Below are 27750 nucleotides of genomic sequence, written 5' to 3'. Positions count from 1 at the left end.
ACGGAGGAAGCTTAAATGCATATTACTAAATGGAAGAAGTCATTCTGAAACAGCACATACTGTATGATTCCAACTATATGACATTCTTGAAAAGGAAAAACTATGGAGACAGTAAAAAGACCAGTGGTTTCCGGAGGTAACGGGAAAAGGTGGGATGAATCAGCAGAGCACAGAGGATGTTTAGGACAGTGAAACTACTCTGTATGATACTATAATGCTGGATATATGTCATTATGCGTTTTCAAAAACCCGTGGAATGTACAACACCAAGAGTTAACCCTGATGTAAATTATGGACTTTAGGTGATAATCATAGTCAATGTAGGTTCATCACTTCTAACAAATGTACTACTCCAGTGGGGGACGTTGATAGTCGGGGAAGCTACACATGTGTAGGTGCAGGGGGTATATGGGAAAACTCTGTACCTTCTGATCTATTTTTTTGAACCTAAACTGCTCTAAAGAAATAAAATCTATTAAAAATGTCTGGAAAGGTAAAATTTAAGCTGAGAATGGATAATTTGAAGGAGTCAGCAATGTGAAGTTCTAGGAGCATTGTGTTATAGGCAGAGGGAAAAAGTGGGAAGCCTTGAAACTGTAATGATCTGTGTAATTAAATATAGAAAGAAATCCAGTGTGACAAGAGCATGGTAGACAATTTTGGTACCAGAAGAAGGCGGAGAAGTAGTCAGCAGCCGGGTCATTAAAGGCCTTATAAGCCAGAGCAAAAGAGAAGTTGACGCTAAATGTGACACCAATACCCTAGAAGATTTAGAGTAATGAGGAACGTGATGATATCTGTGTTGAGAATGGAACAGGGGGTGGTGGTGAGAGGGGAATTAGGGGGCTTCACCTGCATTTAGGGGATTTTTGGGGTTTCCAAGTGAGATATCATGGCTGATTGGACTTCTAGTGTGGACGTGGTAGGAATAGAGTGAAGTAGACCAATTCAAATATTTTGGAGGTAGTCGGGCAGGACTTACTAATAGATAATGACCAACCAATTTTGTATTGAGTCAGAGGGTAGATGTCAGTGTCATTTACTGAGTTGGTGAAAACTTGGGGAAAAACAGGTTTCAGTGGAGAGGTGTCAAGAGTTCTCTTTGGGACACGTTAATTTTAAGATGCCTGGAAGAGAGTCGAGTAGACGCTTTAATGTTTGTTTATATGAATTTGGAGCTGAGTGGAGAAGTCAGTACTGGCTTTAAAATGTAGGATTCAGCAGCATAAGAATAGTATATAAATCCATGGGAATGGCTGGAATAACTCAGAGAAATATATAGACAGAAACGAGAAGAGAAGCTAAGATAACAAGACACTGCTCTTGAAATTGGCTGCATGAAGGTTCTTGGTGATCTTGGTGCATTTCAGCAGAATGGTAAAGGCAGAAGCTCAATGTTCTTGCCCTATACATTAAATTTGAAGCTAAAAGTTGACTTTTGAATACCATGTTAGATAGACTGAAATAATAATCTTAAGGGCTTCTTTTTTTTAGAAGAAAAGGGGGATTTAAAATGATTCCTTAAATTCTCAGAGAGATGCTAACCTTTCCAGAAAAGTTTGAAAAACTGAACATGGAATTTTACTACAAGCAGAGGGAGAATGAGGAGTTTCCTGGAAGGGAGAGAGAACAGTGGGTCAGGATTTGACTCTCTTTGTCATTACAGCTGATCTAAATCAGCAAGGTAGGGCCTCCTGGAAGACCGTGAGTTACAATAGCCATTAAGCCTTGAGTAGTTGATGTAGGGGACAGGGACCAATGTTTAAAGAGCAGGCGACATGATTATACCTCACTGTTCATAGAAAGCTAGCTCTTGACAGCATGTGAAATAGGAGTCCCTTGGTTTAATATCAAGGAGAAGCTTTATCTTGCATGCAGAGTTTATACTGTCAAGGATAAAGGGGAGAAAAGATCACTTAGCAAGTCCTGCAACAATGTTGAGTTTATCTGAGAGGGAACATTTGAAATCAGAGAAGATTTAATTGCCACTAATTGGGAAGTCCAAGGGTTTTGCATTTTGCTTTATATTATTTTTTATTTTTCTTCACGTTAATAGGACTTATGGGTCACAGAAGAGTTTAATATAGTTATAAACATATAAAGTTAATTGTTTTCAAATCTAAATAATATCATGTAGATATTTTCACTCGGACTGTTCAATTCTAGTTAATTCGGTTTTGTATACACATTTAGCAATTTATCAGGAATCTCTTTAATATGCCTCATTTAAATTTACTCACATTTGCAATTTGGGCAATTTTGATTTTCATCCTTTAAATTGAGAGAAGTTGTCTAGTATTTTCTGTTAAAAAAAAGAAAACCCCTCAATAAGTAATTGTTAAAGTTATCATATTTCATAATCCAATCTCTTCTTCACAATAAATAACTGTACTGCCCTTAAACTTTTCACTGACACTTTCTGAATCTTCATTCATGTGGTGTTCCCACCAAACTGTTCAAATATTTCTTATAATGAGAAAACTCAAACTTGATAAAATTCTAGTAAAAATCTAATCAGTAGATTACAGAGATTTTATAAGAATAAGTGTCAAGTCAGACCTTTAAATTGATTGAATTATTGTTTATTCCCATTTGGTTTAAAATAAAACAAAACTAGCTTACCAGTTGTATTTAGCTGGGTGTGCAAGTGGAACATTCAACATCTGTCCACCTGGTTGTGGCTGTTTACACTTCAGAGAGAGTGGGATAGGCTCACACAGAAGTAATAATATTTTCATTTTTTTTTTGAGGAATGCTACCTTTGATTTGTATTCATATTCATTTGAAAGTAGACTTTCTGAAATTTGTTTAACTTCCTCTCATGACTCCTATATTTCTTCATTTAAACCTCTGGATGCAGCTTCAGATTGTTTGAATCTATGGAGTCAACATAACGCCTACTTGGATTTCTTTGAAGCCTTGGTTGAGTTTTTTTTTTTTTAATCCACAGATTCAGTGTCATTAACTTTTATATCCTTATTTGAATATTCTTCTTTAAATCTTTCTTGGGATCTTTCACTGGATCCTTTATATCCCCAAATTTAGCACAAGCATCCTCCAAATCCTTCAATGAGTTCTCTCTTAATTTTTCTTAACTTGTTCCTCACATTTTTAATGAAGCTTCTCTGAGTCTTTCTTTGTGTTCTTCTTTGCTTCATTTAAAAAATTATTTGATTAATATTTGAACTGCTCTTTACTCTCGTAGATTCAGTTTCAGACTACTAAAAGTGTTTTATCAAATATACTTTTGAATTATTATCGAAGGCCTACTTGCCCTTCTTTGCTTCCTTCTTTGCATCCTTCTTTGCATCCTTCTTTGTATCTTTCTTTGCATCTTTCTTTGCATCCTTCTTTGCATCAGCAGAATCTGTCTCAGTTTCTTTTTTGGCATCTTTCTTGGCCTCGTCCTTTGATTTGCTATCTGTCTTACCGGGCTTCTTTTCATCTTTCTTTTCTTTTTTACTCCCCTTCCCCTTTACATCTTTCTTGTCCTTTGATTCATCACCCTTATCACTGGGTTTCTTTGTGTCTTTTTTCTCCTCCTTATCCTTCTTTGCATCCTTTTTTTCACCTTCGGATTCTGTAGCTGGCTCCTTGCCCTTCTTTGCTTCTTTCTTATCTTGTTTGGCATCTTTCTTTGCATCCTTTTTCTCATCTTCGGATTCTCTAGCTGGCTCCTTGCCCTTCTTTGCTTCTTTCTTATCTTTTTTGGCATCTTTCTTTGCATCTTTTTTCTCATCTTCGGATTCTGTGGCTGACTCCTTGCCCTCCTTTGAATCTTTCTTATCTTTTTTGGAACCTTTCTTTGCATCCTTTTTCTCATCTTCAGATTCGGTAGCTGACTCCTTGCCCTTCTTTGAACCCTTCTTGTCTTTTTTGGCGTCTGTTTTTGCAATGTCTTTTTCGCCTTTAGTTCCTATTTCTATATGCTTGTCTTTCTTTGAATCTTTCTTTTTTAACTCCTGTAATGCTGTGGGTTCTGTTTCTGAATCAGATTTTCCCTTCTTTTCTGCCTTCTTGTCTTCATCTTTCTTACTTATTGCTGGAGATAAGGGCTTCTGTACACCTGCTACTCCAGCATCTTCCCTGGGGCGACGAGTTGATTTAGCTGTAGGCTGCGTCCTGGCAGCTAAATAAGCAGATGGATCGGAAATTGTCATTACAGAATGGTGCATCCATAATGGTTGTTTACGAAGTCCCCTTAATTTGCCTTGATCATGTTCCTGAAATATTGGTTAAAATAATGATGAACAACTTGGTGTGAGTTACACAACCTTTATTACCAGATATCAAATACGTTTTAACTTCAACCATGAGAAGATCTTAGATTCTGATAAATAGTGCATGAATTGTAGATTTCATAGTTTATTCTGCTTTTTTAATTTCATTCTTTTTTGGCCTAGTGGATAGCCATGCCTCATGTTGGGCCTAATTTCAATTTAGAGGATCTTCATAATTTCCTCGAGATTTTATATTAAAATTCGTAGAGATCTCCACTAACTGATGACATATCAGAACCTCTCTTCACAATCAGGAGAGGGTTTTTTTTTTTGACTCTGTGTTCTTGAGAATTTCTGGGTTGTTTTGCCCACTGTCTATTCCTATGCCAACTCAGAAACTAATTATTCTCTAATATCAAATAGTTTCATGTTTAGGTATATCCTGGTCTCTATTGGCACATTCAAGTTTTCTGGAATTTAGAATGCTACTTGTGGTTAAAAATAAAAGCATGAAACTCCTCCTGTTTGGCAAGATATAAATTGAGTATTATCAGATAGGCAATTGCAATAATGAAACCTGTAACATTTAATGCACATTAGTTTGTACAGAATGGTGCATTTTGTTTTCAACTTCTGACCAAACATTTGCAAAAGCGTAATTACAAAAACAGCACATTTTGGAAAGTATGTTAACAAATAATAGAAAAATAAATTGAATAAAGAAAGAAAGGAATGGAAAAGAACATGAGAAGACAGAAGAAACCTGGATCGCTACAGATTGGGTACATTTTATAAAATAAACCAGAGTTGTTGATACATTTATCTTGTGAAAACTTTTCTTTGAATATTTTCATATCCCATGATGACTCTGGAAACATTGGGAGATATTTATCTTCCAAGATTTCAGAATCCTAAATTCTCTGCTACAGCAAATGAGGAAGCATTGAAACTTCATCAGGTTATAATGTAACTCCATGATTCTAATGAAGGAGTTTCTCCAGCTGGGAAAAATTTCCTGCATGTTCATACTAACTGTAGTATTAGGATCTCCAAATTTTTGTGGTCCTTGGATACATATTTTCTATAATGTGGGGTTACTGAACAAATAGTTAATATGAAATGAGAGGACAATTTTTATACAGTGAAATGCAAATAAAATAGATCTACTTTCTCCAAGTAGTAAAATTTGAATTACCTTTAACTGTGCTATCCAATTTGGTATTCAAAAGCCACATCTGAATTGAAATGAAATGAAATGTAAAATTTAGTTCCTCAGTTACACTAGCCTGATTTCAAGTGCTCAAGAGCCACACTGGACTGCAAAGATGTAAAATATTTCCAGCGTCATTGAAATCTCATTGGTCAGCATTTATCTGTAACATATATAACGATATATGGTTTCACAAGTTTATTACTAGTAAAATTATATGATCTTTTCAATACTCACAGGAATTCTATTGTCTCGTAATTGGGAAGGCATTGATCTCCTTTTTCTTCCTGGCCGTGGCGGTTTGGGAAATGCCAGGGCAAAGTATTGCTGATTCCATGATTTTCTGTTTAATTCACTGACTAAGATAAGAAAAATATTAAACATACACTTTGGAGTAAATAGAATTTCTTCAGAATTAAAATCAGTAAGGTAATACATTTCATGTAAATGAATAAACAAATGATTCAAGTTATGACTTCATTTATTGGGTGATGTTTGAAATTCTCTGCTAATAATAGGAGAAAATAAAAATTGATTTTTCTATTTTGACCAGCTTTACAGATGACTATATAAAGTAGTCATTGTGAAACTAATATAGTCTGTAATATAAATGGAAGGAAACAGTTTTGCTCCTTCCTTTTCATCTTTCTGTCTCTGCCAGTCTAGATTTTTGCTTTGTACTCTTTTAGTTAGAATACAATTCTATTGATAACAGAAATATGATAACTACTTCTGTGGCCCCCAAAGTACTTAGCGCAGTACCTATTATAAAATATTTAGTAAATATATGATTGAATCTACATGCTGTTACTTAATATCGTCTTAGTTGGTAATCATTTTCCAAGCTACAAGAGTAAATGTTATACGCCCAAGGACTGCGTTGTTATAGGTGGCATGTTAATGAAGAAAACTGACAAATAAAGAGTACCTACAGAATTGTGACTGGGAGAGTAAAGTTACCTGGAAACTAGACTAGAAATGGTTAAAGACATTTAGGTTTCCAATGAGACCAATGAGAGAGATATCCCCACTGTATTCAAATAAGTGTAATAATACTGTGTGTAAGAGAAAATGGATGTGTCCTGTGAGTCTCCTAAAGACAGAATCAGGATCAGTGAGAAAATAGGCAGAATGAAAGGCACATTTAGGCTCAGTGTATGAGGGAAAATCACTTGATGTATGATGTCCTTCAAAATTCGATTGACAGTCCTTGTCAAGTAATGAATTTTTTTGCCAATTATAAGCCTGATAAAATCTATCAGGACTTTAGTAAAAGACATTCCTGACATGGGTGAGAAGTTGTTTATCCAATTTCTACATTGCCTTTCAACAGTAAGATTATCTGATTGTATGATTTCTAACCTGTAAATATGTCCACGTTTATGTTGCTAAACATATTTGCCTAATCTTCTTTGGATTTAAAAAGAAAATATCTTTAGAAAGTGTTGGCTGAGCCCCCAAGAAAGGTACCTTGGAAAATAAAAAGGTGATTTTTAATAATACTGCATGACAGCTGTTGCTTTATCACTTTCAATGGAGGATAATAATCACTTATCCCTAAAATTAATAATACATTAAAAAAAATTTTTTTTGAACTGTTTCTTACCTGGAATATAATTATCATAGCTCCCAAAGTTGACTTTCTGGCTATTAAAATAGGAGGGAAAGGTTTTAATTAATTTGTACAAAATCACTCTAAAAACATCATTATTATGCGTAAGCACTTGCCACCATCAACTAGAGAAATATTTTGCATTCTCAGATCTCTATTGTTATGTAAGATTAATTTATGTTAGGTAAATAGAGATGAACAAATGTGTGTTTTTAGCACAGTCTTCAAGTGAACTAAAAACAAGGTGGAAAAAAACATTAAAAGTAAAACCTCACCAACTTACCATATCTGAAATATAAACCTTTATATATTTTTAATCATGAAACTATGATTAAATTATTTTCCCTACCTCACACTCCAAATTCTCTTGCAATTGAATTTTAGCTAAGACATCCCTTTAAAAACACTATGGTAAGGTAAAATCAGGTCCTCAAAATACTTAACCAAATCCAAATCATTCAATGGCATACTTTTATGAACGTGTACTTGTCAGTGTACATCACAGCTATTGATATGGATTTTGATTATTTTTGTTCTCCAGGAAAATCTGAGAAATAAAAATATGTTGCAATGTATTTTCCATTTATAAGTTTTTATTACTTTTAGTGTTATATGAACATGTTTATTTCCATACTGGGGAATTTTATAACCTAATTTTTATTTATTTGTATTGGATGCAAATATGAAGATCTGTTAGAGAAATATTCTACATCTTCCTATTATATTACATAAATAAAGCCATTGTTGATCATAAAGGAGTTTTGGGTTTACATACACAAACACACACACACACACACACGCACTCCCACAGCATTTTACTTATTTTCACAATACGTAAATATTAAGAAATAAAGTATATTAAAAAAAGTTTCTTGTAAATTGGTGCAGCCACTATTGAAAACAGTATGGAGATTCGTCTTAAAATTAGAAATACCATATTATCCAGCCACTCCACTTCTATGTATTTATCCAAATAACACAAAAGCACTAATTTGAAAAGATATATGCACCCCTATATTCGTTGCAGCATTATTCACAATAGCCAAGACTTGGAAGCAACCTAAGTGCCCATCAGCACATGAATGGATAAAGAAGATGTGGTATATATGTTTAATGGCACACTACTCAGCAAAAAGATGAAATCTTGCCATTTGCGACAACATGGATGGACCTTGAGGGTATTATGCTAAGTGAAATAAATCAGAGAAAGACAAATACCATATGACTTCACTCATATGTGGAAGGTAAACAAAAAGCAAACATGGATACAGAGAACAGATTGGTGGTTACTAAAGTGGAAGGGCACGTGGGTGAGGACAAAAGGGGTAAAAGGGCACATGTGTATCATAACAGACTCCAACTAGACTTTTGGTGGTGAACCCAATACAGTCTATACAGAAGTTGAAATATGATGTATGCCTGAAATTTATATAGTGTTATAAACCAATGTGACCTCAATTTAAAAAAAAACAAGTATCTTCATTAAAGCCCTGGTTCCCAGCACAAGACCTGGCACATGTTCATTACTTTATAAAAATGTGAATGAGTTAATCGAATAAAATTTAGGATGTGTTAAGCAGTACGTTATCTAGTCTAGTGTTTTCTTAATTGAGGACGTGTTAAAATTACTTGCCTCACTATATCTGAATCTCTAGGTTTGCATATAGCCAATGTACATTTATACCCTGATGAAGAAATTTTGATTTTCAACCGTAGTTATGAACTATCTGTTCTAAATTCTCTGAAAGTGGGACTATTTCAGGTTCATGAAACAATAATATTTGTTTTGTTTAAATATTGTTTAAATTTGAGATTTAAAAAATGGTACATAGACGCTGTCCATTTGTTCCCTGTATAATCTTGAGGGAATGTTCTTTGATCACCAAACAATTGAATTAGAAATCAATAACAAAATATATAGAAAATACATGAATAGTTGAAAAATAAACACCTCCTTCCAAATACTCAAACACGTCTTTACACTAAAGAGAATAAATTCAAAGATAACTAGAACATTTTAATTATTTTAAAACATAAAATTTGACAGGAAGTCTTACAATCTTGGTGTAGCCATTTCCCCCAGTTGTGATTTGCCCCAGACCTTAAGCACTGTAAGTTCAAATAGTGATGTGGAGTGGTGACATCATAAAGAAACCAAGAGCACTGGCAGTTAAAGGGGAAAAATGAGGGGCCACTTGTACTTGTGTTTTAAAATGTTCTCTAATATTCAGTCTAAGATTGGTGTTTGCTTTCACTCATTATTACTGAGTAAATATAACTGGTAGTTTTAAATAACTGACTAATTTTACATCTTAATAAAATGCTTGTTCCAATTTTTCATGTAGCTTTAATTTATTGATTGATATGACAAAAGGATGAATCTACGCATTTATCTGTTAAGATCAGTTGTATTCCTAACTTTCCTGATATTCATGTGTCTTTTGTTAAATCCTTTGCATAAGTTTACATGGCTTTTTCCATCTTAATCTCATGAGTTGCTCATAGATACATATTTGTTTTCACAGTTGAGTTTTTTATTGCCTGTCACTTTGATTTGTCTTGTCCCCTCCCCCCTCCTTTCCACTCCAACTAATTGTAATAATCAAAAGTTGTTCCTATTTAATGGGAAAAACACATGTATTAAGAGGGTAATTCACACAAAGGGCTTTCCTATGTAGTTGGATACTCAATTGACCAGGAGCCCCCTCTTCTTGCTGATGGCTCTGAACACCACTAGGTATTATTGATGTGTTGTTTCTTGGTGGTACAAGCTGACCTTTACTGGGAAAGGTAGTACAGACAGACTCGCATATCTAGCCCTTGTTGCTGTTGGGCCTGTTTTCTCCTCTCACACAAGATTAAGGGGTAGACTCACTTGAGATTTTATGTTCTTGCAAGGCTTATTGCTGAATTTGGCAGGAGCATTAAAATAGCGTTTTTAGAAGCCATGAATCAAGTTCTATTGCAGAATTCATAATCTTCCAAATCTGGCTGCCTTCTTTTGTCAAACTTCACAGAAAGGTGTGGCTTAAAATAAAGTTTATTTTTGGGTGCAAAGATCCAATGGTAATGGTGAATCTTGTTCTATAGCATATATAGGAAGTCTTCATTTAAATGAAAACATATCAACCTGTGATTTAAAAATCTGTCTACAGAAGTTTCTTATACAATCCAGAGAATTTTGCCAATGAAAAGAGTTGGGCTATAATATAGGGAACATGGATGGATTTTGAAAAGTGCCAATACTTCCTTTGAGCCTAATGAAAATCCTTTGGCTTTATTTCTTTAAAGATGCGCATTGGAATAGTTATAATGGGAAATTCTGTCAGTACTTTCTTAGAACAAAAGTTTGAAATTCCTCTCTGAAAATTGCTTCCAAGTTCTAGAATCTAGCTTGAGGGAGACTAAAATCTCAGGGATCTACAGGACTTAACCTGCCGTTCAGGCATGGGCCCAGCTATCAAGGAAAGCTACAGACAATGAGGGGATTTTAAAAATATTGATGGGAGAAAGTTCAGCTTGTGTATAGGCTCCCCTAACCTTGAGTTTGTTTTTGTAGCATGAACTGCAACTTGGAGGCCCCTCAAGGTGATGTACAACAGACAAATCTGCAGAATGGGGCACAGAGAATTCCAAACACATCTTCAATCCTAGAAATGGTGATAGGTGAAGAGGAGAGAAGAAGTTAGTCTCTTTATCTAGGTGAAAGGCGGGAAAAGATAGAACATCAGTCCACAGAGATTAGTAAAGGTGAGATAGCATCTTCAAGGATTGTTTTGGCATGTAACATCATTCTGTACAAGTGACAGGGGATAGATTAGAATAAAAATTCTGGGTCAACTCCGAGAATCATAGAATTGTCCAGATAAATAGGGTTTAACTGCATTTTTAGAAGGCTGTTAGGTAGCCAAATCATTGTCTATGTATGTTACAGTTGTGGATACGAATGCTTTATAGCCATATTGCTTTGTACAAAGTAAAGCTATTCTGTTTTATTGTTTATGAAAATATTGTTGGATTGTTGGAGGCATTACGTTTAAATAAAAAAATGCTGTGTTTTTATTTATTTATTTATTTATTTTTGTGAGGAAGATTAGCCCTGAGCTAACATCTAATGCCAATCCTCCTATTTTTTTTGCTGAGGAAGATTGGCCCTGGGCTGACATCCGTACGCATCTTCCTCTACCTTATATGGTACGCCACCACAGTATGTCTTGACAAGTGGTGCATCGGTTCATGCCTGGGATCCGAGCCTGCAAGCCCCAGGCCGCCAAAGTGGTGCGTGCGAACTTAACCGCTATGCCATGGGACTGGCCCCAAAATGCTATGTTTTTAATATTGTATGTAATTATTTCATAGAGAATGATTCTATGTTAGAAGAGAGAAGGAAAGGGACTTGCTGTTTTAGCTCCTATTAGTTTGATAATTGAGCTATGGAGTTAGTGGCCTAAACAATTATGTACCTTTAAGTCTCAGATTACCCAAGAAGGCATTTTTAAAAAAAATTTTCATGAGGACATAATAGTTTATAACATTGTGAAATTTCACTTGTACATTAATATTTGTCAGTTACCATATATATGTGCCCCTTTACTTCTTATGCCCACCCTTCAACCCTCTTCCCCTCTGGTAACCACTAATCTGTTCTCTTTGTCCATGTGTTTATCTTCCACATATGAGTTAAATCATTTGGTGTTTGTCTTTCTGTTTGGCTTATTTCACTTAACATAATACCCTCGAGGTCCATCCATGTTGTTAAAAATGGGATGATTTTGTCTTTTTTATGGCTACTATTCCATTCTATATATATACCACATTTTCTTTATCCAATCATCAGTTGTTGGGCACTTGGGTTGCTTCCCTGTCTCAGCTATTGTGAATAATGCTGCAATGAACATAGGGGGGCGTAAATCTCTTTGACTTGTTGTTTCCAAGTTCTTTGAATAAATACTCAGTAAGGGAATAGCTGGGTCATATGGTATTTCTATTTTTAATTCTTTGAGAAATCTCCATACTGTTTTCTATAGTGGCTGTACCAGTTTGCATTCCCACCAGCAGTGTATGAGGGTTCCCTTTTCTCCACATCCTCTCCAACATTTGTTGTTTTTTGTCTTGGTAGTTACAGCCATTCTGACAGGTATATGGTGAAATCCCATTGTAGTTTTGATTTGTATTTCCCTAATGATTAGTGATCTTGAACATCTTTTCATGTGCCTGTTCACCATCTGTATATCTTTTATGGAAAAACATCTGTTCATATCCTCTGCCCATTTTTTGATCGGGTTGTTCTTTTTTGGTTGTTGAGTTGTATGAGTTCTTTATATATTTTGGAGATTAACCCCTTGACAGATATATGATTGCAAAAATTTTCTCCCAGTTGGTGGTTGTCTTTTCGTGTTGTTCCTGGTTTCCTTTGCCTTGCAGAAGCTCTTTAGTCTGATGTAGTCCCATTTGTTAATTTTTTCTTTTGTTTCCTTTGCCTAAATAGACATGGTATTCAAAAAGATGCTGCTAAGACCCATGTCAAAGAATAGGGTCGAGGGATGGGGAGTGGGGATGAGAAAAATCACAAGCTCAGCCCTTGGATCAGAAAAAGTGTAGAGGAGCAATGTGGCCCTAGGTAGGAATGCAGGCTGGGCCGTGATCTTAACTTGATTTATAAGTCGTATATTTAGACATATGGCACATGGGCTTTCATCTGTTTTCTTGCCCCAGCCCCTGCAGATGTTAGAGGAGAGTGTGATCTAAATCACAATTCTTGTAATTTTAGTCAGATCCTTTTTCACACTAACTTTTATGTTTTATTATGTAGTCTTATCTATCCTGTTATATTGTGACTCATTTATGAGCCTATAAACTATGTGCCGTAGCAGAGTGAGAGAATTTGAATTTCCGACAATAATCGTATCAGTACAGATAAAATACCAACTTAGCATAAATCACCAGAGTTCACAGGAGAGAGTCAAGAAATTAATGAACTAAGCAAATGAATAGAGAATCTGGAAAGACACATGAAAATTACATTTACATTGTACATACATGTAAAAGATTTTAACATTTCCTTAATGAGGAATGATTGGACTTAGCTTTGTGTGTTGATACTGCTATGCATAGGTGTTATCAGTAAATATCCTTCACTTGTTCCCATGTGAAGTTCATTAGCAACTATTCATATCTCTTTAATCATCAGACATTTGCAATTATTATTTTCCTGCCAGTGTAGACAAATCCGCTCAACAGTCTCTTATTTAATGATGCTCTATAAATTTATTATAATCCACATTCCATAACTTATGGTAGAGGCATTATAAGGGAAAGTAGAAAAGATGATTTTGCAAATGCTATCTGAACCCACTTTCTTAGTGGTATGCTTACTAGTGTCATATCCAGGGATCTCATGGTCCCTTCATATACATCAGCCAATCAACACTTGAAAACTTCCTTAAGATCAAAATGGTATCTTGGCACCAGACATAAAGCCTAGGATCTCAACATTCCTCTTAAAGACCAAACTCCCATAGATAAACTTGAATATCCAATAGAGATTGTAGCACTCTATATATGAATATATATGACTAACAAGGTGATTATAGAACTGCATAAGATAAATGTAATGAGAATACTTCAAAAAATGTAGAAGTTAGCTAGGGATAAAATCACTCTCCAGAGAAGCACAGTAAAGAGGCATTACATATTAAAATGTTTGAAATAAATGCTGATTAATGATGTCTCTCACCTAAATCAAAGTTTTAAGTATAAAAAATTAGATCTTGGGGCCGGCCCGGTGGCGCAAGCGGTTGAGTGCGCGCGCTCCGCTGCGGCGGCCCGGGGTTCGCTGGTTCGGATCCCGGGCGCGCACCAAAGTACTGCTTGGTAGGCCATGCTGTGGCGGCGTCCCATATAAAGTGGAGGAAGATAGGCACCGATGTTAGCCCAGGGCCATCTTCCTCAGCAAAAAAAGAGGAGGATTGGCGGATGTTAGCTCAGGGCTGATCTCCTCACAAAAAAAAAAAAAAAAAAAAAAAAAAAAATTAGATCTTTCTAATATCAAAACTATTTTTTACAAAATAAAGAAGGTGTTCAAACAGAACACATGCACACACACTATACACTTCTTATTTCTTTCCTTATATTTTTTTCTTGAGTGTAGTTGTTCTTTTTTCAGGTTACCAGAGTCTTGAGGCATGTCTACCTTGGTCATGTGGGACAGAACTCCCTATCAGTCCTTGTGTAGCTATCTAGGCCTGGTATCCTTACATTGGGGTTGACAACTTTCTACTTTTATTTTATTTTAGATCTGGGTTTTTTTCAATACTAGTCTTCCACCACTGGTAGTTTCAACCATAAACCTGGAAGGTTGCACCATTTCAACTCCATTTCATAATTGGGCAGTTTATTTCTGGCTCTGGCTTTATTTGGTAAAGGTTTTTTTGTTTTGTTTTGTTTTGTTTTGTTTTTTCCCACTCACACACTTTATTGGAACAAAGGAGGAAAGAGGCAGAACAACACCACAGGCCCACCCACCAGAGGTGTCCAGACTTCAGCATCTAGTACAGCATGAGTGAGGAAGTAATAAAAACAGGCAATGTGGGATGGGTGGAGCAGGTAAGATTCCATACACAGGAAGGCGACTAGAGGCCCTTCTAGTCTTGGGAACCAAGGCGTATGCTGTTCTGACACAGTCCACTTACAGATGAAGAAGTAGAAGGGGGCTACATTTCCATTTTGCAGATAGGAAAGCAAAATATTCCCTTATATGGGTGGGAATGAGGGAAGAGATTGCATGGAGGGAAATATATTTGGAAGAAGAGGAGATTTCACCTTATAGCTTCACCAAGGTTCAAACCACTTACAATGTGTGAGCTATATCGTGGCACCAACTCACATCTATGCATTTCTATTTGTAGTTTTCTTTTGGTAAGATCTCTTTATTTCTGGATTATAAAAAAAGTTTCTTTGGTAACAAGCAAGACTAAGTATTGATTATATTTAACTATAGTTGTCTAATATTTCTATGCATTGAGAAGTTACTAGAGGTTTTGTCATGTGCTCAGTTCACTGCCTACCACAAAAAGTCTTAGTAGGTTTCAGAAGGTGTCACTGGATTTGAAGTAAATTTTGAATTTATTTAACTATTGAAATAAACTTTGAATTTCCACATCAAATTGAACACGCAAATATGGAGAGATTATCAGTAAGAAACAACTAAAGTATTATTCTGCTTCATATAATGGCTGATGTCAAAGGCAAACTTCAAAGATTTTTATATATATTTTTTGTGACTCATCAGTAGCTCTATATTTAAAACCTAAGGATACCTAGGACACTTTTTGACACTACCTAGTCATGGTCCACAGGGATTAAAAAAATTCCAGAGGTAGGCCTCTCTGTGGCCCTCCCTGTGACCCTCCAGAATTTCCTTCATTTAAGCTGATGTCACCTGTTTAGGAAGCAACAGGAGAGATCTGCCTCTTATCTAGTGCCTGGGATAAAGTAAATGCTCAATAAACATTTTTGAATAAATTAATAAATTTCAAATTGAATAAATTTTTGAATAAGAAATCAAATAAATAAGTGCCAGAGTCTTTACCCACTGTCTTCCTGGAAACACAGCTTAGAATTTGAAAGAGGCAGTCAGTTTGGGCTTCTTACACCCTTGTCCAAATGGTTGCAAAGTTAAGTGTTAAATTAGTCTCATAAAACAGATGTTTAATAATAAAGTTATATTGAGAGTTTTCAGGCCTGGTGAATTTTGACATACTGAAGAAATCAAGATTTTTCCATAGAAAAAACTATTTCTAAAATATTGACTAACTTGAATCAGTAGTAAAAGATCTAAGCATTTTTGTCCTCAAATTTTTATCTGTGAATATAGACAAAATTCATTGATTATCTCTAAGAACTTCGGATGTCTACAGCAGTGGTTTAGTGTGCTCCATTAAACACGGTTGTTAACATATGTCTACTTTCTTCCATTCAATTCTGGTGTCAATGTGCATCTTTTTATTTGGGAACATTTCTTTAGCATGTACCAGAATCACCTGAAGGACTTGCTAAATACTGGTTGTTGGGACCCAACTCCAGAGTTTCTGATTTAATGGTTCTCTGGTAGGGCTTGTGAATTTGCATTTCTAACAAGTTCCCAGGTGAAAATAATGCTTCTTGGTCAAGGAACCACACTTTGAAAAATGTTGCTTTAGGCATATTGCCATGATTTGATAAATTTTAAAATGATTATTTAATCTTGTTGTGAGAGATTGTTGGAGTAGGAAAAGTCATTATTGCTATGTGTAAACATATCTCAGTAATGACAGATCTCATTGTCTTTTTTTTTCTATAGAAAATGAGTAATATATCTTTTTTCTCCTGCATTAAAATAAAAGCCACATTCAAAATTCACTCATCATTTTGGAATACTATTTCATAAGAAGTAATCTAGGAAAATGAAAATATAGATAAGAATTTTTAATTTATCTTTAATATATTTTATACTATATTTTATGTTTTCGTTACAACCAAGAGAATGCAAATGCTATTGGGCAAACAGTTTATCATCAATGACATTAATCCGTAAATCATTTTTTAGTTTGGAGAATCATCTAAACTGCATTGTTAGGAGGTTACTTTCTCTCCTTTGTGCTTAGCTGCAAATTTAATTACCTTCAGTATCTTTTTCCCCTTGCAAATTGGTTTTAGCTAGTAATTGCACAATCTTCTTTTCCAACTACTTCATTCAACTCCGATGTTAATATATATCTGTTTTATTTGTTTGGACATTATTCTCCAAATGCAAATATCTGTCAAATCCAAGTATCTTTGGTACTATGAATGTCAATACATTGTATTTCTGAATATGGGATTCTAAAAAAATCACTTTTGGCTAGATCATTTGATAATCCATAGGATTATGGATGCTCAGTTTATTTAGTGATTCTTACACCAAATATTTATATTGAATTTTTATTGCACATCAGGAATTGTACTATTTATGTTACACAAACACAAGAATTATGTTATAAATTGTCTTGAATATATTAATATAGAGAACATGGAAGCAAGTAATTTCAAACCAATTTGAGGAATTGATGCTATTTTGAGGAATTTCATGATAAAAGTAAAATTAAAAATCATCCAAGATTTATCTTACGTTTGCTGTTAAATCACATTATGAAATAATTTCCATTGTTATCCCTATTTTTATCCCAAGTCCCAAGGGCAACATTTGATTAAATTGCAGATCGTGGGATTGTACCTAGGCAGTTGGGCTCCAGAAGCAGTTCTTTTAACCACTGCACATATAGCTCATAATCTTTCTATTTGCAGAAGCAAATCTGATGGGTTATGTGATTACAGAGAACCAACCCTTTCCAGAGAATTCAGAGAGTAATGTTTTATAGAAAGTTGATATTTAATCTGGCTCTCAAGGGATGAGAGGTATTGAGCATCTATAAAGCCATAGAAGTATGAAAATTCAAGGAGTAAAGAAGAAACAAAAGTACTTTGATGTGGGACAACTGAAAGAAAGGGAAAGGTGTTGGGAGACGAGGTTGGAATTTAGACAGGAGTAAGGTTGGGATAATGTCTGTATGCAAAGAAAAGAAGTTTAGACGATGGTAGGGAGGAAGCAAGTGCACAGTTTAGAAATATAACAGGACAAAATAGTGACATGGAAAGAGTGTGTTGGGATGGGAGTCAGCAGTTATAGGTTCCCATCTAATATCTGAATCATACTGCATGAGACATACACAAGGCACTCATCTGAGCTTCAGTGTTCCTGCCTGTAAAAGAAAAGCATTGAGCTTGAGGTTCTTTTCAGATCCATTTCTGTTGAATCAACATTTTTTTTATGAAGCAAAAAATCATGTACGGGAGTACTTTTCTCTTTAGATCTGTGTGTGTGTGAAGAAGGATAACAGCAACCTCAGTAATGGATGTAAAAGTTTCACAAAACACACCTACATAAAAACTAGAGACAAATGGGTTAAAGTCCCTATACTCTATCAATATCATTAATAAATTTAAATGATATTTTCTGCTTTCATTGGTGTTATTAGTGATAAACAAATTATAGAAACCAATGTAACATGAAGATAGTAGGAGGAATTTCTTATGCAATCCTCCAATGGCTGAGAGTCATGGGAGGATTTTAAGCAGAGGTGTGATGATTTGCCTTATAAAAGATCATTCTTGCTACAGTCCAATGTAAGTCCTTCCAAACTTCTCAGCCTTGAGGCTAGTAGTCTAAGAGGAGAATGGAGGAAGTGACCATTTAAAATCTTTCTACCCATCTGAGTTTATTTAGGTTCAGTATTAGATTTCTTTAAATTAATATTGGGCACTGTCAAGTTAATATTTTCATAATTCGGAAACATGACTCACAAGGTTATGGTATGGATTAATTTGAGATTAGGTAGGACAAGACATAGACTAGGAAGGACAGCATAGTGTATAAGGATAATAGTTTCCCTTTTTCCCATTTTTTGTCTAATGTTAACAAAATGCCTGAGACACAGTAATAGTGGGGTAATTGCTCTATGAGGGTAGGTGCTGAGTAGAAGTAAGAGAAAAGAAGCACATTAGTTTGAGCATAAATTTCAGCATATTTTTACATTACAAACAGCAGAAGTGTCTTGTTAAATCTTTTTATTCATACAGGAAACAGTGAGGACTACTTCTTGGAGGTTAACCTTGAGTAAGAAGCTGACTATAGAATTCTGGTCAAAAAAATAATAAGCATTCATGATGAATGGGAGTTTTCCAGAACTCACTTAAAAAAGTAAAAAAAGTTAAATCTGAAATGTTATGTATTAAAATATAATAAGATATTAAAATTAATATATTAAAGTTTAAACATTAAAAATAAATGGTATTGTTCTTATTATAAAAATTAAATATGCTCATTTTAGAAAACGTAATAGTGGAAATTAGAAAACTATATTTATCAAGAGTTAATTAACTGTTGATAATCACTCCCCTGGACTCAAAGGAGTAGAACTGAAGTTTTCTTGAACATTTTACTCAGTCTTCAGGGGCCACAACAAAATTTACATCAATTTTAGAAGAATAACAATGAAAGTTAAACCAATAAAAAATGACTTAAAAGATGTGGTTTCTGCCCTCCATCAGCTGATAGTCCTTACCTGAAAATAAACATGCAAATATATTTCTAAGATCAAGTGTGAGAAATAGTATCACAGTAGATGAGGGTGGATATGGATATGTGTTTAGTATATCTTTATACAAAGATGAAAAAAGAGAGTGAATATAGGTAAATAATAGTTGTTTATTGTTGTGAAATATCAATAATTAAATTATTCTCAAGTGCAAAAGTTGGCATTCATTGTTCTAAAACTGTCATGAAATTCAGTGAAATGCTAAAATACATGTGACGAATTGTGTTTTATCAAATATGTAAATTTCTGCAGTTGACTTTTTTAAATGTTATGTAATGGGAAGACAGTATAACAGATGTCTAATTGTTCCAAAGTTGTGTTTTTTTCTAGTTTAGATTTGTAAAAATAATTCATTTTTGCTGAAAATGCTAGATTTTCCATTCTAAACATAAAATTTTAAAATAGTACACAAAGAGAATATACATGTCATATTTATGTAGCATGAGAATATTTTCTGGAAGTTGTGCACTAATTTTTAATTTTTTCCTACTTACTAGACCATTTTGATAGTATTATTGAAAAATTCAAATAATCCTAATTGTGACATGAGTATTTTTTTGTGTGTCTATAAATCGGTATATTAATAGAATATTTGAGAAATCATACAGAGAGTTAAAATCATTTATAAATGCATTTATTATTTGAAAATTACATACTTGACAATGCAATCTTGAAGACATATGGTTTAAAGATTTTGTTTTCTATTGATATTTTAGTCAATGTTTTTTCTTTTTGTTCATCTAGATTATTATATAGATATAGATTTTTCTTTCTGTCAGATGGATAATTACGTTGTCTTTTCTCCAGAGTAATATTTAGGTTACCCTAGGAGTCTATCTTTTATCACCTGACTTTCAATCTTGTTCAACAAGAATGAAACTACACCCTGAGAGGAGATTTTAATGTTATGTTTAAAACAAGAATGGTAATTTGATTATGTCAAAATTTCTTCATTGTTTCTTACCTAGTGTTAGGTGTCTACAAACAAACTCTACTCCAATGTCTTTTCCTATGTTTCTTGTTAAAGTTACCAAATTAATGTAAACTTCCTCTGGTTCATAGTACTGTTCTCACAAAACCCATCTTACTATAGTCTATATGCCTGCCTTGTCAGCACTCAACTACAAAACCATCTTCCACACACCATTCCCCTTAGGTCCCAGCAGAACACAAGCTCCACGAAGGGAGGATTTTTATCTCTTTTTCTTCATTGCTGTAGCACTAGTTTCTGTTATGTCCTTGACATATAGTATATGCTTAATATATAGGTATTGAATAAAGGAAGGTCATTGACCTCTTATCAACCTACACAGGCCCTAAATGTATATCCTCATCAGTTCGCATCTCCTAGACCCTGTGTATTATTCCTCAACTCAGCTACATTTTCATTACCTCCCAGTCTAAGTTAACCTAATCCCATTTCAGCTGAAATTCCAGATTTTTTTTCCTTCTTTATTTTCATTATAATTAATGATTTTTATCTGACACCTATCTCCTACTTGGGCTATTTAATAACTTCAAAAATACCATCATTAGGACATTTAAACCTAGGGAAGCAATTAGAACATATATAGTCTATTGTTACTTGACCTGCATTTCTCAGTTCAATAAGGCATTAATCCATGGAAGACCTTTAGGGAAATCGCAATTAATTGGTATGGAAATGTTGCATATGCATAAATTTCTTCTGATTCTCCAAAAAATCTAAGATTTCACGAAAGCCATTGAGTTAACATAGTGATTTGGAAAATTTTGATATGATCCACAATAACAATTCGCTTTTTTTTTCATCTTGACACAGTGCACTCATACATATATGTATACATAACAGAAAAAAGTTTATTATGAAAAATTCTCCATGTTACATATGAACCATACTTTAATTTCCTGTTCTATTATAATCTATTCTATTCTACTGTATTCTATTCTGTTCTATTTCAATACATTCTAGCTCATCACTTATTTTAAAATACTGGTCATAGATTATTAAACAAAATCTGTAACCCAGAGGCAGGCCATATACTGCAGTTTTAAAAACATTAATTCACTATAACCTTTTTATTTTAAAAATAGGGAGAGACACCCAGGCAATTGAATTAGATTAATTATTAACTATGACATCATATTCCTAATCTTTGCTAAAACTGATCTGAAATTCCTTTGTAAAGGAATTAAACTCAGCCTTAAAGAATGATTATTATAACATAGGTACCTGGATATATATATAGTTTGTAAGAAATTTATGAAAAATCATTGTATTTTAATAATTCCCATAACCATGTCAAGTACCATTCACATTTCTCTTGTAAGGTTTCCAAATGTTAGAAATAAGATGTCCACCTTTAAATATATATGTCAACATTTATTTGCTTATATTTATTTCTTCCAAGTTGGTGGTCATAAAACCTCTGTCATTAATTTCTCACATAATTGCCTATAAAGTGGAATATTTCCTTCTCCTTTTGTAGCATTTCAATCATACAAAATGAGTAATTTATGAATTAAATGCAGGCTTTTGGTAGAGTACATATAGATCTCTACAGTTGCTATTCTGAGTGTTAATTAATTCTTTGGGAATAAGATTCATAGTTATGATCTACCAAAGTGTTGATGTTTACAGTAGAATATGTATTTTTTCTTATATATGTGTGAAAGTATATAAATCTAGAAATATGTTTATAACGTTTAGTATCTGAGAATTTATCTATATGAGTCATTTATGCACAGGAATACAATTTAAAACTTTATTACACCTGTGATCGTAACTTTGAGTAATTGTTAATTATATCTACTGTATCTGGTTATTGTGAGAATTAAAGACAATTTTATATAAAGAGTGCCCCTAGCTAGTATATATTACATATATATACTAATGGTATATACTGAATATTCAAGGATTATTTATTTTTTTCTCTTTTGTTTGGCACTTTGGGAACAAAATGTTAAACATAATCCATAAGAATTGTTTTTCAGAGGATATATAGTGTCTGTTACGCAAGAAGAATAAATTCTAGGTGTCTGCTGTACGGCACAGTACCTATAGTTAATAGTACCCTATGGTGATCTTTAAAATGTGTTTAGGGCCGGCCCCGTGGCTTAGCGGTTAAGTGCGTGCGCTCCACTGCTGGCGGACCCCGGCGCGCACTGACGCACCGCTTCTCCGGCCATGCTGAGGCCGCGTCCCACATACAGCAACTAGAAGGATGTGCAGCTATGACATACAACTATCTACTGGGGCTTTAAGGTGAAAATAAATAAATAAATAAAATCTTTAAAATGTGTTAAGAGGATAGATCTAACGTTGTGTGCTTTTAAAACACACACACACACACACAAAAGAACACAAGGAAAAAAAAATCACTTCCCAGCTTGTCCAAAGAAGACCAGTTGAGGAAATGACTAAAACTGCTTATCTATATTTTAACTTCTTCGGCTTAAACAGAGAGTGAACCCTTCCTAGATTGACTGGAAGAATTAATACAAAAGTAGTACAAAATGGCAAAATTACAAAGTAAAGTAGCATGCTTGAAAGAACTTTAAGATATGATATGAAAAGGGAAGAAAAGGAAAATAAATTTATCACACTTACTCAACCATTATGTACTGACCATAGTTTAGGTATTAGTGTCTTACAAATGTTAGCCAATTTGAAAGAGAATAAGACGTTATCCCTGTTTGCTATGGCTTACAGTCTAGTGGTGTTGGAAGTGATGTATAAGAGAAGAGACAATGACAATATATTGTAATACTAGTGTAAACAGTTTATTGACTGATCTGAACAGGTAACATACAGCTTTGCTTTGCTCTCATCATTGCTTTCAAACAAGCTACTTCAAATATCCTCCTTCCAGTTTATAGAATATCTCAGGTACATCCAATAACTTAGAATTGTCCGGTTGAGGAGGGAGATGCCATGCTCCCCTTCTTGCAGGCATTCCAGATCTAGAAAAGTTCTTTTAAAGATAATTATCTCTTGTTTGAAGGTGGAGCAATGATATGCACAATTTAGGTATCAGTAATCAACATAGTGTATCATCAAAGGTGACAAAATGAATGAAGGGTCTTAGAGTTCTTGCGTGTCATCCTCAAAACTACAGAAACAGTTCTGGCCCTTTTCAAAGAATGAGTCTCAACAGCCCACCATAACATACCTTATTCTCTGAGTTTGCTCCAGCCAGCAGGTAGAAAGAGGCAAATATTTGCTATTTTGGATATAACTGGACAAAATAGGTTCATCAGGGAAGTATCAAGTGTCTATGTTTTCTGTTCCACAAGAGAATAGAAAGTCATTACTTGGATAACTCAAATGGGGCACTGAAGAGTTTAAGAAGAATGCTAAAAGGGAATGAGTAATTATTTGGTACTCCAAATAGGTAAAGTGTAGAATTTAGATTTTGTGCCTTAACAGACTAGGAAACCATAGGCATAAAGTCAAGTGCTTAGGTATCTAGGAAATATTTCATTTGTTTCTCCCTCACACTATTTAAAAGGGAAAACCTGGCTGGTGTGTTATGTGATGGTATTGATGACTTGGTTTTAGATTTATGAACCAGGGTCCAAGATGATTGCTGAATAATGAACAGCTGACTGAGGGTCTGTGCAGCACATTTTGGGAAACAGGAAAACAGTGTTTGCTCAGAGGCTCGATACCGTACTCATAGAATGCTTTAGTACTTCAATAATGAGTGAACCCCACACATGTCTCTGCTTGCTTTGTGTCAGACTTAAACTTCTCATAGTTCTGTGGATTTGTTGATTAGATTTTCCTCAGCTTGTGGATAACCGGAATCTAGCTCTATATAAGAATGATTTATTTCTGAGTTTAGATTTGTCCTAAATGGAATCGGTGTCATCAAGACAGGTGAGTTCCTGCTACTGCATAAAAATGAAACAGAGATTCCTAGAAAAACCTGGGGAAATCCTTGCCGCAAGCCCTGAGTCACCTGGAAAAGGAGATAGTTGTGAGAGCATCAGAATAAATGGTATGGCAAGGCCTATGCCATTCAGTTTTCCCAGAGATCATTCATACGTTACAAAAGACAAGGATGGAATGCATGAGGTGTCTGCCTGATATTCTTTTAATATCTTCATTTTTGTCCTGAGAAATTATGCATTTGTATTACTTTGTAAATACATACAGACATATACACATATATGTAAATAGAGTTTGTATACACAGATTATAACACACACGACATAAACACACACACACACAGAGACAGAAAGAGAGAGAGAGGAGAGAAGAATCTCAAAAATTTATTTACCCTGAGAAGAAAAGTTATAGTTTTCATTGTCAATCATTTCAACTATAAAAGAGAGAACTGAATCACCTTGATCCTTAGAAGCAGAGAACAGGTCATGTTTTCAGAGCTTCACCATGGATGAACCTCTCTCTATCAGCCATTCCTAAGGCAGGGGCAAAGTCTCTCCTCTTGAGACTTCAAAGCAAAAGAAAAAAAAAACTTTCATGGCTAATGTTTAAGAAAAACATGAAGGGAGTTGCTGACTATAAAATAGATAAAAAATTGTTTAAAAAAACTTAACCCCCTTTGATGGATGACAGCCTCTTCAAGTTCTAAATTTTGTGCTCACATAAAAGCTGAAACAGCTAATCAATGTAGTTGTGCAAAGAAATGGGTATTTCTAGAGAACCTCGGTTACCAATTTCCTAAATTAGAAACATGAGGAATAAAATATAACAGTAAATCTAATAGTGCTTTGGAATGAAGCAGATCTAAATTTTAAAAAAGGAAAATAAGAAATCTGTCAAAAGTAAAACAAATGGAACTAGAATAGTAAGAAAACATAAAATATTTGGTCTTACATTATCTGGTTGCTGGATTATAATGGGAAAGGAATATCTCCACCCCATATGATAATGGCAGAGTGATATTAAGAGCCAGACATATGGGCCTACCAAGGATCCCAAACCAAAATTAACTCAAAATGGATTAAACACCTAATCATAAGAAAGTATAAAACTTTGAAAGTATAAAGCTCCTAAAATAAAACATAAGGGAAAATTTTCATGACATTAGATTTGGCAATGATTTCTTGGGTATGACACCAAAAACACAGGCAACAAAACCAAAAATAGATAGTGGGACTATATAAAACTTTAAAACATCTATATGGCAAAGGAAACAATCAACAGAGTATAAATGCAACCTATGGAAGGGGAGAGGATATTTGCACACCATATATCCAAGGGGCACATATCCAAAACTAAGAAATTCCTGTAACTCAATAACAAAAAAACAAATAACTGATTAAAAAAATGGTCCAAGGATTTGAGTAGACATTTCTCCAACAAAGATATACAAATGGCCAATTAGCATATGAAAATATGTTCAATATTAGTAATCATTAGGGAAATGCAAATCAAAACCACAATGAGATATCTCCTCCCACTTGTTAGGATGGTTACTATCAAAATAAAACAAAACAAACAAAAAAACTCAGAAAATAAGTGTTGAAGAAGATGTTGAGAAATTGGAACCCTTTATCACTGTTGGTAGGAATGTAGAATGATGCAGCCACTATAGAAAACAAGATATAAGTTCTTCAAAAAATTAAAAATACAATATAATCCAGCAACCTCTCTTCTGGGTTTATGTCCAGAGGAAATGAAATTACTACCTCAAAGAGATATCTGCTCTCCCATGCTTACTGCAGCATTATTCACAATAGCCAAGAGTTAGAAGTAACCTAAATGCCCATCAACGGATGAACAGATAAAGAAAATGTGGTATATACATTCAATGGAATATTATTCAGCCATAAAAAGGGAGGTCATCTTATCATATGCTACAACATGGATGAACCTGGAGGACATTATGCTAAGTGAAATAAAACAATCACAAAAAAGCATATATTGCATGATTCCATTTATCTGAGGTATCTAAAGTAGTCACACTCTTAGAAACAAAGTAGAATGGTGGTTGTCAGGGGGAAGGAGAGAGGGAGAAAACGGGAGTTCTTGTTCACTGGGTATAGAGTTTCTGTTTATCAAGATGAAAACATTCTACAGATGTTTCACAACAATCTACATATAGTTAACACTACTGTGCTGTACAGTTAAAAATCGTTAAGGTGGTAAATTTTATTTTATGGGCTTTTTACCACAGTAAAAAAACGCACACATATTGCCCTTCTGTTTGATATAAAATCTACTGAGAATGGTAAATCAAAATATGAAAATTGAAAAAGTTAAAAAATGTATATCATGTATTTGTAGGATATGCCATAATAGATTCTGATGACTTGAAAAGAACAAATGCATTGGTGAGAGTATATGAAATATACTATTACTGTAATGTCGAGATTGGCCTTTTGATGTATAACTATCTAGGTATTTGCTGATTTCTATACTTCCAATATAATGTACTTTTCTCCCCATAAGCTTGACTTCTAGGATGCTTCATATATCAGTGGCATCTCTCCTTTCCCATATGCAGGTCCAGTTATTCAATAATCAAAACCTACATTCTCAGAAGTATTTTTTTAAATTTATTATCCTTTCAACGGCATTTACGTTGTAGCTACATATCAAGTTGTAAAAGTCATTGCAAGGTGGAATAGCATAATGCATTCTACCTTTGTTGGTTTATATTTAGAGAGGGTGGCAAAATAAATTCCTTGTATCATGCAGAGTTTTATGGTTTTTACTCATAGCTTCCCTTCCTTTCCTAAGGCCCATAAATGAGCAAGAATTGAGCCAAAAGAAAATTATTCTAATCATTTATCTCTTATCAGCCTTCCAAATATGATGAATTTAGCATAATCTCAAGCACCAAATACCTGTACCACAACACCAATCCCAAATAAATGGAGTAAAGTTGAAGTTAGTTAATATTTACTGATTACTTTATATTAACCTGGCACACTGTGCTATGAACTGGAGTTAGAGAACTGAGTAATCCTTGACCTCAAGGAACTTTATATAAATGGGAGATAGTTTACATATGTGTGTGTGTGTGTACCTATATATATATATAGAGAGAGAGAGAGAGCGAGGGAACGAGAGAGCGAGAGAAAGGATTCAGACAAAAAGGAATTACCTTCCCCATAACAACATAATATATGAACTATTACATAAATATTCTACCAGAGAATTATATGGTATGTTGAATATGGACAATACCATTCTCACACAGTCAATTCATTCACTTACATAAATTTAAAAGAAATAAATGAAGAGTCAAATGCTATTAAATATTTTTGAGTGATGTATTTTATTATGTATATGTGCCCTATCCTATAACTTCACTTTTATTAAAATACTTCCATCATGGTATTGAAACTGCTACATCTCATAGGATCTTTGTAAGTACACTGTAAATCAAAATACCCACAGTTGCAGGAAAAGTTGAAGTTAAATTGCATTTTTTTAAAGACTGATCTTTTAAAACATTAGAACTTCAGAAAGTGTTTCAATTCATGATGCCGAATAGTCATTCATTTCAGAAACCAGCATGAAAAATATTTGGGATGAGTCAAAAAGTGAGGCAGATATTGATTAGAAAAAATAAAGAA

General features: G+C 34.2%; 1 protein-coding gene across 1 annotated transcript; it reads right to left on the bottom strand.

Moving 5' to 3' along the window:
• Positions 1 to 3266: 3266 nt before the first annotated feature.
• LOC131393781 (cylicin-2-like) lies at positions 3267 to 9116 on the bottom strand. Its single transcript, XM_058524816.1, has 5 exons — positions 9100 to 9116; positions 7037 to 7077; positions 5668 to 5789; positions 4067 to 4223; positions 3267 to 3922 (listed from the first exon to the last, which is right to left on the bottom strand). Exons 1-5 carry the CDS (start codon positions 9114 to 9116, stop codon positions 3267 to 3269), a joined length of 993 nt encoding a protein of 330 aa, XP_058380799.1.
• Between the last annotated feature and the right edge of the window lie 18634 nt (positions 9117 to 27750).

The sequence above is a fragment of the Diceros bicornis genome, chromosome 28 (genome assembly GCF_020826845.1).
Source record: "Diceros bicornis minor isolate mBicDic1 chromosome 28, mDicBic1.mat.cur, whole genome shotgun sequence".
NCBI classification, from domain to species: Eukaryota; Metazoa; Chordata; class Mammalia; order Perissodactyla; family Rhinocerotidae; genus Diceros; species Diceros bicornis.
This window is presented reverse-complemented; position numbering and strand designations above follow the sequence as displayed.

What these genes read in the sequence shown, in the direction of transcription:
- LOC131393781 (XM_058524816.1), bottom strand. An exon ending in TACGAGACAATAGAATTCCT is followed by an intron (nt 4,224 to 5,667) that starts GTGAGTATTGAA and finishes CCAATATTTCAG; the next exon opens with GAACATGATCAAGGCAAATT. An exon ending in GGAAGATGCTGGAGTAGCAG is followed by an intron (nt 3,923 to 4,066) that starts GTGTACAGAAGC and finishes ACAAGCATATAG; the next exon opens with AAATAGGAACTAAAGGCGAA.